This window comes from Garra rufa, chromosome 15 (genome assembly GCF_049309525.1).
Source record: "Garra rufa chromosome 15, GarRuf1.0, whole genome shotgun sequence".
Classification (NCBI taxonomy): Eukaryota; Metazoa; Chordata; class Actinopteri; order Cypriniformes; family Cyprinidae; genus Garra; species Garra rufa.
The window spans coordinates 43966454-43983104 of NC_133375.1; the positions used below are offsets into that span (position 1 = coordinate 43966454).

A 16651-nucleotide genomic window follows, 5' to 3' on the forward strand; every position below is an offset into this window, starting at 1 on the left:
GAACACTTTTTAGCTTTTTCCTACAGAACAGTAAAATGTAATATTTGTTTTCTATTTGAATATATTTTAAAATGTAATTTATTCCTGTGATCAAAGCTGAGTATTGATGCTAAAAATTCAGCTTTGATCACAGGGATAAATTACATTCTAAAATATTTTCAAATGGAAAACAAATATTATTTTTTAAATGGTAAAATATTTCAAAATGTTACTGTTTTTGCTGCAATTTAGATCAAAAAAATGCAGCCTTTTGATGTTTTCAGAAAAAACAAGTCAAAACTAGATAAACTTGGCTTGAGAAAGTTTGAAAAGTTTAACAAGTTTAAAAAGTAAAAAAATAAAAATAAAAATAGGAAGTTTAAAAATATAAAAAATTTAAAAGTAAGTTGCTAACATGTTTCTAGCATGATTAGCAAGTTTCTAGCATGTTTGTAGCATGATTAGCAAGTTGTTAGCAAAGGAGTAGCTGTCAGAAATTTTAGTATCAGAAAAAGAATAATAATAATAAGTTTAAATAGTATTTCAGTAAGTTGGCTTTCTCAAGACAACTTAATTGAGTTTTTGCTTAGAACAAGCTAAATAATCTGCTAATACAAAATTATTTTTCTTACCCCATTGGCAGATTATTTAGCTTTTTTCAAGCAAAAATGCACTTAATTTTGACTTGTTTTTTCTGAAAACAAGACAATGATTTTTACTTGTCTAGAAAATCCTTCCTGATTTAAAAATTTTCAGATATTTTGACTGGAAACTAGACAAGTAACAAAAGCATTTTTTGCAGTGTGAAGTTTATGTGCAGTTTCATCTGTGGGTAAACAATCCCTATAAATAGATTTGAATAATGTATACGTCTTTTTCCTGTAGTCGTTCCCTATGAGATCACCACCTTCACGAGTGATGTGTTCGCTGCGGGGACAGATGCAGATGTTTTCATCGTTCTGTATGGTCAGAAGGGTCTGTGTACGCAGCAGAAGTACCTATGTGTGAACAAGAGGGAGCGACTCATGTACTTCGAGAGATCAGCAGAAGACATGTTTATAGTAGAGGTGAGCGTCACTCCATCATCATACTATGGCAAGCCTTTTGAGCCTAAAATAAACTAAGCTTTAATTAGGGCTGCACGATTAATCACATGAGATTGTGAGGCGTGCTTAGTCAATGAAGGCGGTACTTTGATTAGTAGTAAATCTCCATCACGTTAGTTCAGCTGGAGCGGCAATTAATACACAGAGCTGTAAATCACTGACAAGCTACGCCAAATTGCGCTCAAAATCGCATTCGATTATGAGCGCGATTTGGCAAAGGTTGTCAGTGATTTTCAGTGCATTTTCTTACTAGTAACAATTCCAATTACAAAGCTCTCTAATTCAATTACTAGACACAATTCCAATTACAGAGCTCTCTAATTCAATTCTTACTATTAACAGTTTAATTTACAGCACTCTATAATTCAATTTTTACTAGTAACAATTCAAGTTACAGAGCTCTCTAATTCAATTACTATTTACAATTCCAATTACAGAGCTCTATAATTCAATTCTTACTAGTAACAGTTTCAATTACAGCGCTCTATAATTCAATTCTTACTAGTAACAATTCCAATTACATAGCTCTATAATTCAATTCTTACTATTAACAGTTTCATTTACAGCACTCTATAATTCAATTTTTACTAGTAACAATTCAAGTTACAGAGCTCTCTAATTCAATTACTATTTATAATTCCAATTACAGAGCTCTATAATTCAATTCTTACTAGTAACAATTCCCAATTACAGAGCTCTATAATTCAATTCTTACTAGTAACAATTCCCAATTACAGAGCTCTATAATTCAATTCTTACTAGTAACAATTCCCAATTACAGAGCTCTATAATTCAATTCTTACTATTAACAGTTTAATTTACAGCACTCTATAATTCAATTTTTACTAGTAACAATTCAAGTTACAGAGCTCTCTAATTCAATTACTATTTACAATTCCAATTACAGAGCTCTATAATTCAATTCTTACTATTAACAGTTTAATTTACAGCACTCTATAATTCAATTTTTACTAGTAACAATTCAAGTTACAGAGCTCTCTAATTCAATTACTATTTACAATTCCAATTACAGAGCTCTATAATTCAATTCTTACTATTAACAGTTTAATTTACAGCACTCTATAATTCAATTTTTACTAGTAACAATTCAAGTTACAGAGCTCTCTAATTCAATTACTATTTACAATTCCAATTACAGAGCTCTATAATTCAATTCTTACTATTAACAGTTTAATTTACAGCACTCTATAATTCAATTCTTACTAGTAACAATTCCCAATTACATAGCTCTATAATTCAATTCTTACTATTAACAGTTTCATTTACAGCACTCTATAATTCAATTTTTACTAGTAACAATTCAAGTTACAGAGCTCTCTAATTCAATTACTATTTATAATTCCAATTACAGAGCTCTATAATTCAATTCTTACTAGTAACAATTCCCAATTACAGAGCTCTATAATTCAATTCTTACTAGTAACAATTCCCAATTACAGAGCTCTATAATTCAATTCTTACTAGTAACAATTCCCAATTACAGAGCTCTATAATTCAATTCTTACTATTAACAGTTTAATTTACAGCACTCTATAATTCAATTTTTACTAGTAACAATTCAAGTTACAGAGCTCTCTAATTCAATTACTATTTACAATTCCAATTACAGAGCTCTATAATTCAATTCTTACTATTAACAGTTTAATTTACAGCACTCTATAATTCAATTTTTACTAGTAACAATTCAAGTTACAGAGCTCTCTAATTCAATTACTATTTACAATTCCAATTACAGAGCTCTATAATTCAATTCTTACAAGTAACAATTCCAATTACATAGCTCTAATTCAATTCTTACTATTAACAGTTTCATTTACAGCACTCTATAATTCAATTTTTACTAGTAACAATTCAAGTTACAGAGCTCTCTAATTCAATTACTATTTATAATTCCAATTACAGAGCTCTATAATTCAATTCTTACTAGTAACAATTCCCAATTACAGAGCTCTATAATTCAATTCTTACTAGTAACAATTCCCAATTACAGAGCTCTATAATTCAATTCTTACTAGTAACAATTCCCAATTACAGAGCTCTATAATTCAATTCTTACTAGTAACAATTCCCAATTACAGAGCTCTATAATTCAATTCTTACTAGTAACAGTTTCAATTACAGCGCTCTATAATTCAATTCTTACTATTAACAATTCCCAATTACAGAGCTCTCTAATTCAATTACTATTTATAATTCCAATTACAGAGCTCCATAATTCAATTCTTACTAGTAACAATTCCCAATTACAGAGCTCTATGATTCAATTCTTACTAGTAACAATTCCCAATTACAGAGCTCTATAATTCAATTCTTACTAGTAACAATTCCCAATTACAGAGCTCTATAATTCAATTCTTACTATTAACAATTCCCAATTACAGAGCTCTATGATTCAATTCTTACTAGTAACAATTCCCAATTACAGAGCTCTATGATTCAATTCTTACTAGTAACAATTCCCAATTACAGAGCTCTATAATTCAATTCTTACTAGTAACAATTCCCAATTACAGAGCTCTATGATTCAATTCTTACTAGTAACAATTCCCAATTACAGAGCTCTATAATTCAATTCTTACTAGTAACAATTCCCAATTACAGAGCTCTATAATTCAATTCTTACTAGTAACAATTCCCAATTACAGAGCTCTATAATTCAATTCTTACTAGTAACAATTCCCAATTACAGAGCTCTATAATTCAATTCTTACTAGTAACAGTTTCAATTACAGCGCTCTATAATTCAATTCTTACTAGTAACAATTCCAATTACATAGCTCTATAATTCAATTCTTACTATTAACAGTTTCATTTACAGCACTCTATAATTCAATTTTTACTAGTAACAATTCAAGTTACAGAGCTCTCTAATTCAATTACTATGTACAATTCCAATTACAGAGCTCTCTAATTCAATTTTTACTAGTAACAATTCCAATTACAGAGCTCTATAATTAAATTCTTACTAGTAACAGCTTCAGTTACAGCGCTCTATAATTCATATATAGTTCGAGCTCTTTCAATCTGGTTTTAAGGCTGCTCACAGTACCGAATCAGCCCTTTTAAGAGTGTTAAATGACACATTTTTAGCCACTGATACAGGGGACTCCGTGGTCCTTGTTTTATCAGCTGCTTTTGACACTATCAACCATTCCATATTAATTAACAGGCTTGAATCTTTGGTTGGTCTCTCTGGCACAGTTTTAAAGTGGTTTCAGTCACTTCTGTCGGATAGGAAATATGGTGAGGCTAGGAGAATTCTTCTCTTCCACGTCCTCATTCCCCTGTGGTCTTCCTCAAGGTTCTGTCTTAGCTCCCACTTTATTTTCACTGTACATGCTACCTTTAGGCTCCATTTTTAGGAAACACGGGATGTCATTTCACTTTTATGCTGACGACACTCAAATCTATTTACCTTTTAAGAAAAACGATCCTCTGGCCATGAATGCTCTGTTGTCTTGCTTAGATGAAGTTAAATCTTGGTTATTTCAAAATTTCTTGTCTCTAAATGAAGAAAAAACTGAGGTGATAGTTTTCGGCCCATCAGATAATATGAAGGCCTCTGATTTTGACCTAGGACCTTTATCTGCTTTTAGGTCCTCACAGGTACGGAATTTGGGTGTCTTGCTGGATGACTCGCTAAAATTTGATAAACAAATTTCCACCGTGATTGGATCCAGTTTTTATCAGCTTCGCACACTTTCAAAAATTAAACATTTTCTCACCGATAAGACACTGGAGATGGCCATTCACGCTTTTATTACGTCGCGTCTGGACTATTGTAACTCTTTGTATTGTGGCATCTCTAAATCGCAAATTGCCCGTCTTCAATTGGTCCAGAACGCAGCTGCTAAGTTTCTTTTAAAAAAGAAAAAATGGGATCATGTCACTCCGCTTTTGAAGGACCTTCACTGGCTGCCTGTCCAATTCAGAATACATTTCAAAATTGTATTATTTGTTTTTAAATCGTTGCATCACCAAGCACCCACTTACCTATCCGAACTGCTCCACCAGTATATCCCTTTGAGAAGTCTGAGATCCTGCGGCCAGAATCTCCTTTTAATTCCACACTCTAGACTAAAGCGCAGAGGTGACCGGGCCTTTTCAGTAATTGGGCCTCGTCTTTGGAATGACTTGCCAGTTGAGATCAGAACGGCTCCTAGTCTGACTATTTTTAAATCACTTTTAAAAACTCATTTGTTTTCAATGGCCTATTAGGTCTTATTTTGTTTACTCCTTTTCTTAATTATGCGTCTTGTTTTCTTTTAATTTTTTCTTGTGGATGTTTCCAAGTGTAAAGCACTTTGGTCAGTCTTGCGGCTGTTGGAAATGTGCTATATAAATAAAGTAAACTAAACTAAACTAAGCTCTATAATTCAATTCTTACTAGTAACAGTTTCAATTACAGCGCTCTATAATTCAATTTTTACTAGTAACAATTTCAACTACAGAGGTCTCTAATTCAATTCTTACTAGTAACAATTCCAATTACAGAGCTCTATAATTCAATTCTTACTAGTAACAGTTTCAGTTACAGCGCTCTATAATTCAATTCTTACTAGTAACAATTCCAATTACATAGCTCTATAATTCAATTCTTACTATTAACAGTTTCATTTACAGCACTCTATAATTCAATTTTTACTAGTAACAATTCCAATTACAGAGCTCTATAATTCAATTTTTACTAGTAACAATTTCAACTATAGAGCTCTATAATTCAATTCTTACTATTAACAGTTTCATTTACAGCACTCTATAATTCAATTTTTACTAGTAACAATTCAAGTTACAGAGCTCTCTAATTCAATTACTATTTACAATTCCAATTACAGAGCTCTCTAATTAAATTTTTAACTAGTAACAATTCCAATTACAGAGCTCTATAATTCAATTATTACTAGTAACAGCTTCAATTACAGCGCTCTATAATTCAATTCTTACTTGTAACAGTTTCAATTACAGCGCTCTATAATTCAATTTTTACTAGTAACAATTTCAACTACAGAGGTCTCTATTTCAATTCTTACTAGTAACAATTCCAATTACAGAGCTCTATAATTCAATTTTTACTAGTAACAATTTCAACTATAGAGCTTTCTAATTCAGTTCTTACTAGTAAAAATAACAATTACACCGCTCTATAATTCAATTCTTACTATTAACAGTTTCATTTACAGCACTCTATAATTCAATTTTTACTAGTAACAATTGAAGTTACAGAGCTCTCTAATTCAATTTTACTAGTAACAATTTCAACTACAGAGGTCTCTAATTCAATTCTTACTAGTAACAGTTTCAGTTACAGCGCTCTATAATTCAAATTTTACCAGTAACAATTTCAACTATAGAGCTTTCTAATTCAATTCTTACTAGTAACAATTCCAATTACAGAGCTCTATAATTCAATTCTTACTAGTAACAGTTTCAATTACAGAGCTCTATAATTCAATTCTTACTAGTAACAGTTTCAATTGAAGAGCTCTATACTTCAATTTTTACTAGTAACAATTCAAGTTACAGAGCTCTCTAATTCAATTTTACTAGTAACAATTTCAACTACAGAGGTCTCTAATTCAATTCTTACTAGTAACAATTCCAATTACAGAGCTCTATAATTCAATTCTTACTAGCAACAGTTTCAGTTACAGCGCTCTATAATTCAAATTTTACCAGTAACAATTTCAACTATAGAGCTTTCTAATTCAATTCTTACTAGTAACAATTCCAATTACAGAGCTCTATAATTCAATTCTTACTAGTAACAGTTTCAATTACAGAGCTCTATAATTCAATTCTTACTAGTAACAGTTTCAATTGAAGAGCTCTATACTTCAATTTTTACTAGTAACAATTTCAACTATAGAGCTTTCTAATTCAATTCTTACTAGTAAAAATAACAATTACACCGCTCCATAATTAAATTTTTACTAGTAACAATTTCAACTATAGAGCTTTCTAATTCAATTCTTACTAGTAAAAATAACAATTACACCGCTCCATAATTAAATTTTTACTAGTAACAATTTCAACTACAGAGCTTTCTAATTTAATTTTTACTTGTAACAGTTTCATCTACAGAGCTCTATAATTCAATTTTCACTAGTAACAGTTTCAACTACAGAGCTCTCTAAATCAATTCTTAAAAATTGAATAATAGAGCTCTCTAAATGAATTGTTGCTTGCTAGTAAAAATGCAATTACGCCGAGTAACGCTTAGTATATTTTAGGCTAAAACGGCTTGCCATATCATACACCACTCTGTCACTCAACGCTGTGATTTTATTTCTCTCTGCCAAGTTGGAGGACATAGGGGACGTCATAGAGAAGATCCGCATCGGACACGATAACCAAGGGTCGAACCCCGGCTGGCATCTGGACAGAGTGGAAATCAGACGACTACTAAGGAAAGGGAAGGTAATATCTTTCAGCAGTAAATCATTTAGATGATAATAGAAAAGACTGATGTAGTGAACCGAACATTCTCCAGGGTTCGGAGACGACTATTTTCCCGTGTGAGCGCTGGCTGGCCAGATCCGAGGATGACGGCGAGACGGTGAGGGAGCTGGTGCCGTCAGAGATCATCACGGAGAAGCTGCTGAGAGACGGGACACTCAAACACAACGAGATCGAGGTGGAAGATGCTCTGGAGAGTATGTGACTGTCATACTGTATAGTATTAGGATTTCACTCCATGTATTTACATTTACATGTAGACATTTAGCAGATGCTTTAATCCAAAGCCACTTACAAAAGAAGACAATGGAAACAATCAAAATCAACAAAAGAGCAATAACATGCAAGTGCCATGACAAGTCTCATTTAGCCGCATTTAGTTTTTTAATCGTATAATAAATAAAAATAAAATAGAATAAAAAAAGAAAAAGCAAGCTAGTGTTAGAGGCCTAAAAATAGATAGATAGATAGAAGTCTATAACATACTTTGGTTAAAATTTCTCAGTGGAAGTGTAAAAAAAACACCCTTTTTAATATGTCAAAATCAGCCCTTTTTAGAGTGAGCTATTCTTTTGCATGTTCCTTTAAGTTCTAATGAGATTGAAAGTCTCTGCCATAGGATTATGAGCCGTAATGTTTACTTTAGCCATGTTTAGCCGCATTTAGCTGCGAAACTTGCTAACTAGCACATTATTAATGAGGCCATTTGCAAAGATGTATAAAAAAAACCTTCTACTCACTTCTGCTGTGGGTGAAGCTGCATCACGAATGATTCGCACAAACATAGATGCATATGTAGATCGGGATCGGCGCTTTCCTTTCAAAAACAAAAGTAACGTTTATCCTTTGGATCTTCTCGTGGCTCAGGTGTCAGGAGTAAATAAGGACCGCTATGTTCATTATTACATCCAACAAAAGAACACCTCAATCACTCAATCGGAGACATTCTTGTCTTCCTCTGCACCTGAGTCACACAATGGCGATCGGAGTCGGACTGTTTCAGCTCGGTGAGGGCGGGGCAAAGGTAAGGCGCTCATGTCAATCAACTATCGTGGGAGGGGCCTCTGTCTGTGTGTCATCACACCCACAAGAAGCTGAGAATGACCTAATTTTAAAAAGGGGATATTACTTTTAAAGATTAAAAAAAAATCACTGGGTGGATTTTTATCATTGTAGGGTGGTTGTGTACACCAGAATCTGCCAACACACATTAATGTTCAAACAACATGTAAAAGTGAGTTTTGCATCCGACGACCCCTTTAAGAAATCAAGCCGTAAGTAAATTAATAGAGAATAAGTCAAAAAGGGAAAGTTTTCTTTAAAGAATAGAATTAGAATAGAGGGTGCTAGAGTTAGAGGGACAAATAAAGATGGAAGAGATGTGTTTTTAGCCGATTCTTGAACATGTCTAAGGACTCAGCTGTTCAGATTGAGTTGGGCAGGTAATTTCATCAGAATGGTACATTTAATGTGAAAGTGATTTTGTGCCTCTTTGGGATGACACAATAATGCGCTGTTCACTTGCAAAATGCAAACTTCTAGAGGGCACATAAGTCTGAAATAATGAATTTAAGTACTGTAAAGGGGTGCAGAGCCAGTGGTGGTTTTGTGTGCTAACATTAATGCCTTGAATTTGATGCGAGCAGTTATTGGTAGCCAGTGCAAATTGATGAAGAAAAAAAATATCTGGATTAATTGTAAAGGTAAAGATCTGTTCACTCCAAAAGGTAAATTAATAAGTCTCAGACTGAAGGAAGTGCAACTGGTCTGCACCAGTGTTGTTTTCGTCAACGATGACGAAATCATTTCGTTGACGCCACTTTTTTTCATGACGATAACGAGACGATGACGAGATAAAAATGGCTCGTTGATGACTAAAACATGACGAGACGTGTGTGAGTTTTCGTTGACGAGACGAGAATAGACGAAAATGTTAGTGGGTGGTCCGTCAGACGTTTAAAATGCATGACATTTCTGCTTATTTTGCATGCCAATTAAAACCGAAAACGTATCTGCCGCTATGGCAAGCCGTTTTAGCATTCCATCCTTGTTTGTCTTTTATGTTTTAAAACATTCCTTCATTATTGTAATTATTGGTGAAAATAGTCGATCCGGAAGCTCACATTGTGTTGAACTATAGATCTGCTATTTTCAGAACTTACAAGTGACACTACCCAACAGCAAAATACTTACTGACCTACATTAATTTGTTAAAAGACTACTTTTTCCCCTTTTTTGACTAAAACTAGACTAAAACATTTTTGACTTTTCGTCGACTAAAACTAGACTAAAACCTTTTTGACTTTTCGTCGACTAAAATTGGACTAAAACTATCAGATATAGAAGTGACTAAAATTTGACTAAAACTATTAAGCATTTTAGTCAAAAAGACTAAGACTAAGACTAAATCTAAGATGGTTGTCAAAAACAACACTGGTTTGCACCTCACTCCCAATTTCTCTAAACACGGGTCTGGAGCAGTGCAAAAATGGGAAAACAAAGTAACTTGCATTACTTATTTGAAAAAGTACATTTTCAATCTATTTTCTTGTAATCCGTTACTTTACTAGTTACTTGAAAAACATAATCTGATTACGCAACTCACAACTCACATTACTTGTTATGCTGTATAGAAATAAATATGAAGAAATTTTAGTTTTAGTTAACAATATCAACACTTTTCAATTGAAAATATATGTCAGAATTCATGTCATGGTTTGTTTTTCATTATGACAGAATACTGTTGAAAGGCTGAAGTGGTGCATCACACCTGTTGATCTCTGCCGATCATTAACAGACGTGCACATGCTGATGTTTCTCCAGCTCACACGTATAAGGTGTCGGTGAGGACGGGCGACATGTACGGAGCCGGTACCGATGCCAATGTGTTTCTGAGCATCTACGGAGATCTGGGAGACACCGGAGAACGCAAGCTCAGCAAATCTGAGAGCAGCAGCAACAAGTTTGAGAGAGGAGCCGTAAGTCCTGAAACCGGTTTCACAATCACATACTCTTAAGGTCCTGTTTACACTGTCAGGTAAATGCAACCCAATTCCAATTTTTTGCTCATATGTGACACAGATGGGATCTGTTCTATGACAGTGTAAACAGGTAAAAAAACGCATGCATTTGGATATTTCGAAATTGGTTTCAGGCCTCATTCATATGTGGAAATAAATCAGACATAAATGGCATATGTGCCAATGCCACTGTCATGTAAACAGGCAGATCGGATTTTCTAAAGCATTGCGTTCTGTATACGTCATTAAAACTGCTACAATTTGGTACTTCTCCGCAGTTTAATGATGTCTTATGTTACCCTTGCTGGCAAAAGGAGTGTACATGCGCACAGGATATTTTTAGTTACAGGCAAAATGGTGAAAAAGTGAAAAATGTCGGTTGAGGTTTTCACAAAAGTGAGTTTATTAAGCCCTCGTCTAGTGTTCCCAAATGCTCCAAATAGTGATTAGACATCTAAAAGTTTATTTATTTGTACATTTACTGAGAGGATTAGCTTTTTTTCTGCTCGCTTCCTGTGCTGACTGTCATCCAAAGTGTGCGCATAACGCGCTTCCGACAGCACGCAAACCCAATAAATACACATATACACAGAATTACAGTATTTCCGTATTCAGGCAAACATAATCTATTCTGTCTTAACCCTCTGGGCCTCCTCGGTCATTTTTGACCGAAAAATTTTATGTTTTGAATTTTTAAAAATCGTAGCTTCATCAGAATGAGATGACACTTGGTGACTTTTGTTGCATCAGCTATGTGAGTACAAAAAAAAAAATCAGTGACATGATTCGGATATGTTAAAGGGTCAAAAAAAAATTAGTCACACTTGGCTCCTTCGCGGTCAAAAATGACCGACATAGGAAATGAATGGGAAATACGAAAAAATTTGATAATTCAGAGAATCTTTTGGTAATACAAGCTACAAATCAGCCACTGTGCTGAAAAGAAGTGTTCAGCAAGCAAGGACTGACACTCTAAAATAACAAAAGTACAGAACTGACACACACACACACACACACACACACAGACACACACACAGACACACAGAAATAAGCAGAAAAACGCAAAACCTGATATTTATCCAATCAAAAAATATCTAAACCTTGCCAAAAGTAATCTTTTAGAATGTCTGAATATATTTCTAAATGCAAAGCCTATTAAAATGAAGAAACAGTATAAAAAAAAAAAAAAAAAAAAAAAAAAAATAGGAATCCCAAAGCCCCTGTATATATGTATATAGGGAGATATAGGAGTTTACATGGCATTACACAAGTTTTTATTTTTTTATGCCACTAGATGGTGCAATTTTCACTTAAAAAAATGGATTTTAAATGCTTTTACTCCATTTTAATGTGAAATGTTGTATTTATTGAAAAATAATAAAAACATAATTAAATTAAAAAATATAATATAAAATATAATTCTAGTGGGAAAAAAATTGCTCATTAAAACTGTATAAATATTGCATAAATTCATAAAAAATGCTCAAAATTCTAAATAATAATTACAAAATATTATTGAACAAAAATGTATTTAATTGATTTTCCTGAAGAAAAAAAAAAAAAGTTACTTTTTAAGGCTTCGGTCACTTTTGACCGCGAGGGAGCCAAGTGTGACCCCTTAATGAGGAGGCCCAGAGGGTTAAGTGAACGCTTGGGGAATAACATCTGATGTGTAACATTATATTTGATTTGTGCATTACAGTATATCTGTCTCATGTTAATCTAACCATGAAAGAAAAGAGGGAATCACTCGATGCACTTCTTTAACTGCTTTTGTAGTTCTAATAATCAATTTATTTCTAATAAATAATGTTTTTCGCACATGAATGCTTTTGTTTAAATGTAAAATGATAAAGGTAATGCATTATTTCTTTCTTTCTAGGCTATACTGTTTTTTCGCATCTGTTCTCATTTATAATAGCAAAGATAAAATAAAAAATAGCCGTATTGTGATTATTAATATAGTAATTATTAATAAAACAAGAAATGGAGGAAAACTTTAATCTTTCTCATAATCAACTTCGCTGACTCTATCTTCAAACGGAGTCCAACAAATCATGCATCATATTTTTTTTAAATGTGTTAATTGTGACTCGTTTGGTCAGCACTGTTCACATATTATTCTCAGGAGGAAGCAGCACGTGAAAAGGAGGTAAACGACAACAACGCATGCGCGATGTTTAAGATGGTATGGCAAGTGTAAACGCATGAATCGAATATGGGTCACAATTGAAAGAACGTGTAAACAGACAGCCAAAGAAATCGGTTATAGGCAACAAATCAGAATTGGGCATCAAGACCTGTAGTGTATTAGCAGAAGGAAGGTCAGTTTTTTTTTTGTGTGTAGTGGTTTAAAGATTGCTTCAAAACAACTTTATTGATAAAGCTGAAAAGATATTATCATCCGTGAAGTCCATCAGACCTGTAACACGCTTCACTAACCATCAGACTTAATTTGTGACCCAATTTTTTTTTAAATTGAGATTTTTGCATCATCTAAAATAAGCTGAATCAGTAAGCTTTCTATTGATGTATGGTTTGTTAGGATAGGACCATATTTGGATTTGAACAACTGGAATCTGAGGGAGCCAAAAAATCAAAACATTGATAAAATCAATTTTAAAGTTGTCCAAATGAAGTTTTTAGCAATGCATATAACTAAACAAAAATGAAGTTTTGATATATTTACGGTTGGAAATTTACTTAATATCCTAATGATTTTTAGTATTAAAAAAAAACTTTGACAAAAACATTTTGACCCTTCAGGATAGGGCTGTGCAATTAATCGAAATTCAGATTTTGGCTTCAAACGATTATGAAAATACAATAATCGAGATAAAATGATTATTGCTCTTTCGCTCCTCTACAAAAGCCCAACTTCACATGCAAATCAGTAAAATCATGTAAGGTGACTTGCATAAAATGGGACATGCTTGATTTATTAATGTATATGTGATGTTGTGTTTTTAAAAGCACGAAAGAGAATTTGTGCTGTTCTGTGTATGCCTTCAGAGAAGAAAGAGAACGTTTAGCTTAAGATGCGTACCTGAACACTCAAATACATGCAAATATATGTCAAAATGCGGCGTTTGGTGATTATTCGTGTAAACCTTCCTAAGTTATGTCTCACATTGACGTAAAAAGTTGAGAATGAAAATCCGTGTGTAACAGTATATTGGATCCGTGCAGCTCTTAAAGCGGCCACAAGTAATATTCCTTCTGCCGTCTCTGTGCTTAATGTTCATCAAAAGACAAAGACAAAATCACTCACTGCTCTTGACGATGGGACTTTTGTAGTTTTTTATAAGAAACAAAGCATGTTTAATTCTTACATTGAAGACTTTGCCTTTTATTTTACATTCAATTGTTTACATTCAATTTCCCACAAAAAAACTGTTTCATTTGTATCTTTTTTTTTTAATTGTATTGCTATCTTTAAATTAATCAATCATATAAGGTTCCGACACACTCATAATCGTGTTAAATAATCGTGATTACAATATTGACCAAAATAATCGTGATTTTTGCCATAATCGAGCAGCCCTACTTCAGGATTCACAGCAGCTGTTTGTGTGCAGGTTGACAAGTTCAGCATTGAAGCTGTGGATCTGGGTCAGGTCTATAAGATCAGAATCCGGCATGATAATTCTCTGGCTGGAGCCGACTGGTATCTGGATCAGGTGGAGGTGGTGGACGTGGAGACAGAAGAGGTCTACATGTTCCTGTGTGAACGCTGGCTCTCCATTAAGAAAGAGGACAAGCGCATCGAGAGGACCTTCTTTGTCAAGGTGATTTGTCAAATCTCAATTAAAGGATTACTTCACTCCCATCTCCTTTTCTCCTCCAACTTCAAAATCATCCCACATCGCTGCAGAAGTATATACACTGTGTTTACAAAAAAAAAAAAAAAAAAAAAAAAATGAATCAGCCACTTGAATGAATGAATTGAATTGAATTTCTCTGTTGAATCAAAATATTTCATTCTAAAGATACTTTTTTGTAATATCTATTTAATGCTTTTCTGATTTAACATACATTACCAGACAAAAACTTTTTGGACAGTAAGATGTTTAATGTTTTTTATAAGTCTCTTCTGCTCACCAAACCTGCATTTATTTGATCCAAAGTACAGCAAAAAAAAAAAAAAAAAAAAAAAAAAATTGGTTTTCTAATTGAATATATTTTAAAAACTACTGTAAATCATTCCTGTGACTTCAGAATTTTCAGCATCATTACTACAGTCTTCAGTGTCACATGATCCTTCAGATATCATTCTAATATTCTGATTTGCTGCTTAAAAAATGTATTCTTATTAAAATATTATGTTAAAAAACAGCTGAGTAGAATTTTTTTTCAGGTTTCTTTGATGAATATAAAGTTCAGAAGAACTGCATTTATCTGAAATAGATTTTTTGTAACATTGTTAATGTCTTTATCTTCACTTTTTCTCAATTTAAAGCATCCTTGCTAAATAAAAGTATTAATTTCTACAGTTTCTTTAAAATTATACTGACTATTAGTATAATAGTATAACTATTTTTATTCATCAAGGAATCCTGAAAAAATGTACTAAACCATTTCAAATATTGATAATAATAATAATAAATGTTTCTTGAGCAGCAAATCAGAATATTAGATTGATTTCTGAAGGATCATGTGACACTGAAGACTGGAGTAAGTTACATTTTAAAATATATTCAAATATAAAACAATTATTTTAAATAGTAAAAATATTTTTTAAAACTTTTGACTGGTAGTGTAATAATGACTTTGACTTTTGGAGTAATTTCTCAGCCAAAATTGATGTGCATTTGGCAGTTATTAGGTTAAAATTTTTGAAAGAAACTTAAAGTTAACGCACAAAATTCACTGTTGTGTTTTTTTTCTTAGGGATACGAGGGTGAGAGGAACCCTCAGAATGCAAAGAAGACCATGCAGAACTCTAAAGCAGGTTTGGACAGCAACATGAACAAGAAGAAGAAGAAGAAAAAGGCAGTTATTATGGAGGAGGGTCCAAGTAAGATGATGCTTTACTTACTTTATTATATGCTTTATTATAAATATGGCTTTTCTAATGTCTTAATTTTGGCAGTGATCCCGTACCACTTTACCGTGTCCACCGGAGACGATCGTGACGGCAGCACCACCAGTCGGGTTTACGTTATCATCATGGGGCCCAACGATTTAGAAACGGAGCGACTCTGGCTGGATCTCACTGATGGGAAGACATGCTTTGCTGCGGGAGGAATGGAGCACTTTATGTGCTACGGATTAGATGTGGGCGAGATCAAGAGAGTTGAGGTGAGACTCAAAATACTACGAGAGTAAAGTCGAAATACTACGAGAATAAAGTCGAAATACTACGAGAATAAAGTCGAAACGCTACGAGAATAAAGTCGAAATACTACGAGAGTAAAGTCGAAATACTACGAGAATAAAGTCGAAATACTACGAGAGTAAAGTCGAAATACTACGAGAGTAAAGTCGAAATACTACGAGAGTAAAGTCGAAATACTATGAGAGTAAAGTCGAAATACTACGAGAATAAAGTCGAAACACTACGAGAATAAAGTCGAAATACTACGAGAATAAAGTCGAAATACTACGAGAATAAAGTCGAAATACTACGAGAATAAAGTCGAAATACTACGAGAGTAAAGTCGAAATACTACGAGAGTAAAGTCGAAATACTACGAGAGTAAAGTTGAAATACTACGAGAATAAAGTCAAAATACTACGAGAGTAAAGTCGAAATACTACGTGAGTAAAGTCGAAATACTACGAGAATAAAGTCGAAATACTACGAGAGTAAAGTCGAAATACTACGAGAATAAAGTCGAAATACTACGAGAGTAAAGTCGAAATACTACGAGAGTAAAGTCGAAATACTATGAGAATAAAGTCGAAATACTACGAGAGTAAAGTCGAAATACTACGTGAGTAAAGTCCAAATACTACGAGAATAAAGTCGAAATACTACGAGAATAAAGTCGAAATACTACGTGAGTAAAGTCGAAATACTACGAGAGTAAAGTCGAAATACTACGAGAATAAAGTCGAAATACTACG

General features: G+C 33.2%; 1 protein-coding gene across 1 annotated transcript in view; it reads left to right on the forward strand.

Annotated features, from left to right (window-relative positions):
• The window catches only part of LOC141287775 (lipoxygenase homology domain-containing protein 1-like), a 34016-nt gene that overhangs the window by 2588 nt on the left and 14777 nt on the right, over window positions 1-16651 (forward strand). The window contains exons 2-8 of the mRNA XM_073819902.1: window positions 865-1046; window positions 7407-7523; window positions 7597-7759; window positions 10386-10540; window positions 14161-14370; window positions 15473-15599; window positions 15675-15883. Coding sequence (XP_073676003.1) covers window positions 865-1046; window positions 7407-7523; window positions 7597-7759; window positions 10386-10540; window positions 14161-14370; window positions 15473-15599; window positions 15675-15883 — 1163 coding nt within the window. The remainder of the gene's footprint in view (window positions 1-864; window positions 1047-7406; window positions 7524-7596; window positions 7760-10385; window positions 10541-14160; window positions 14371-15472; window positions 15600-15674; window positions 15884-16651) is intronic.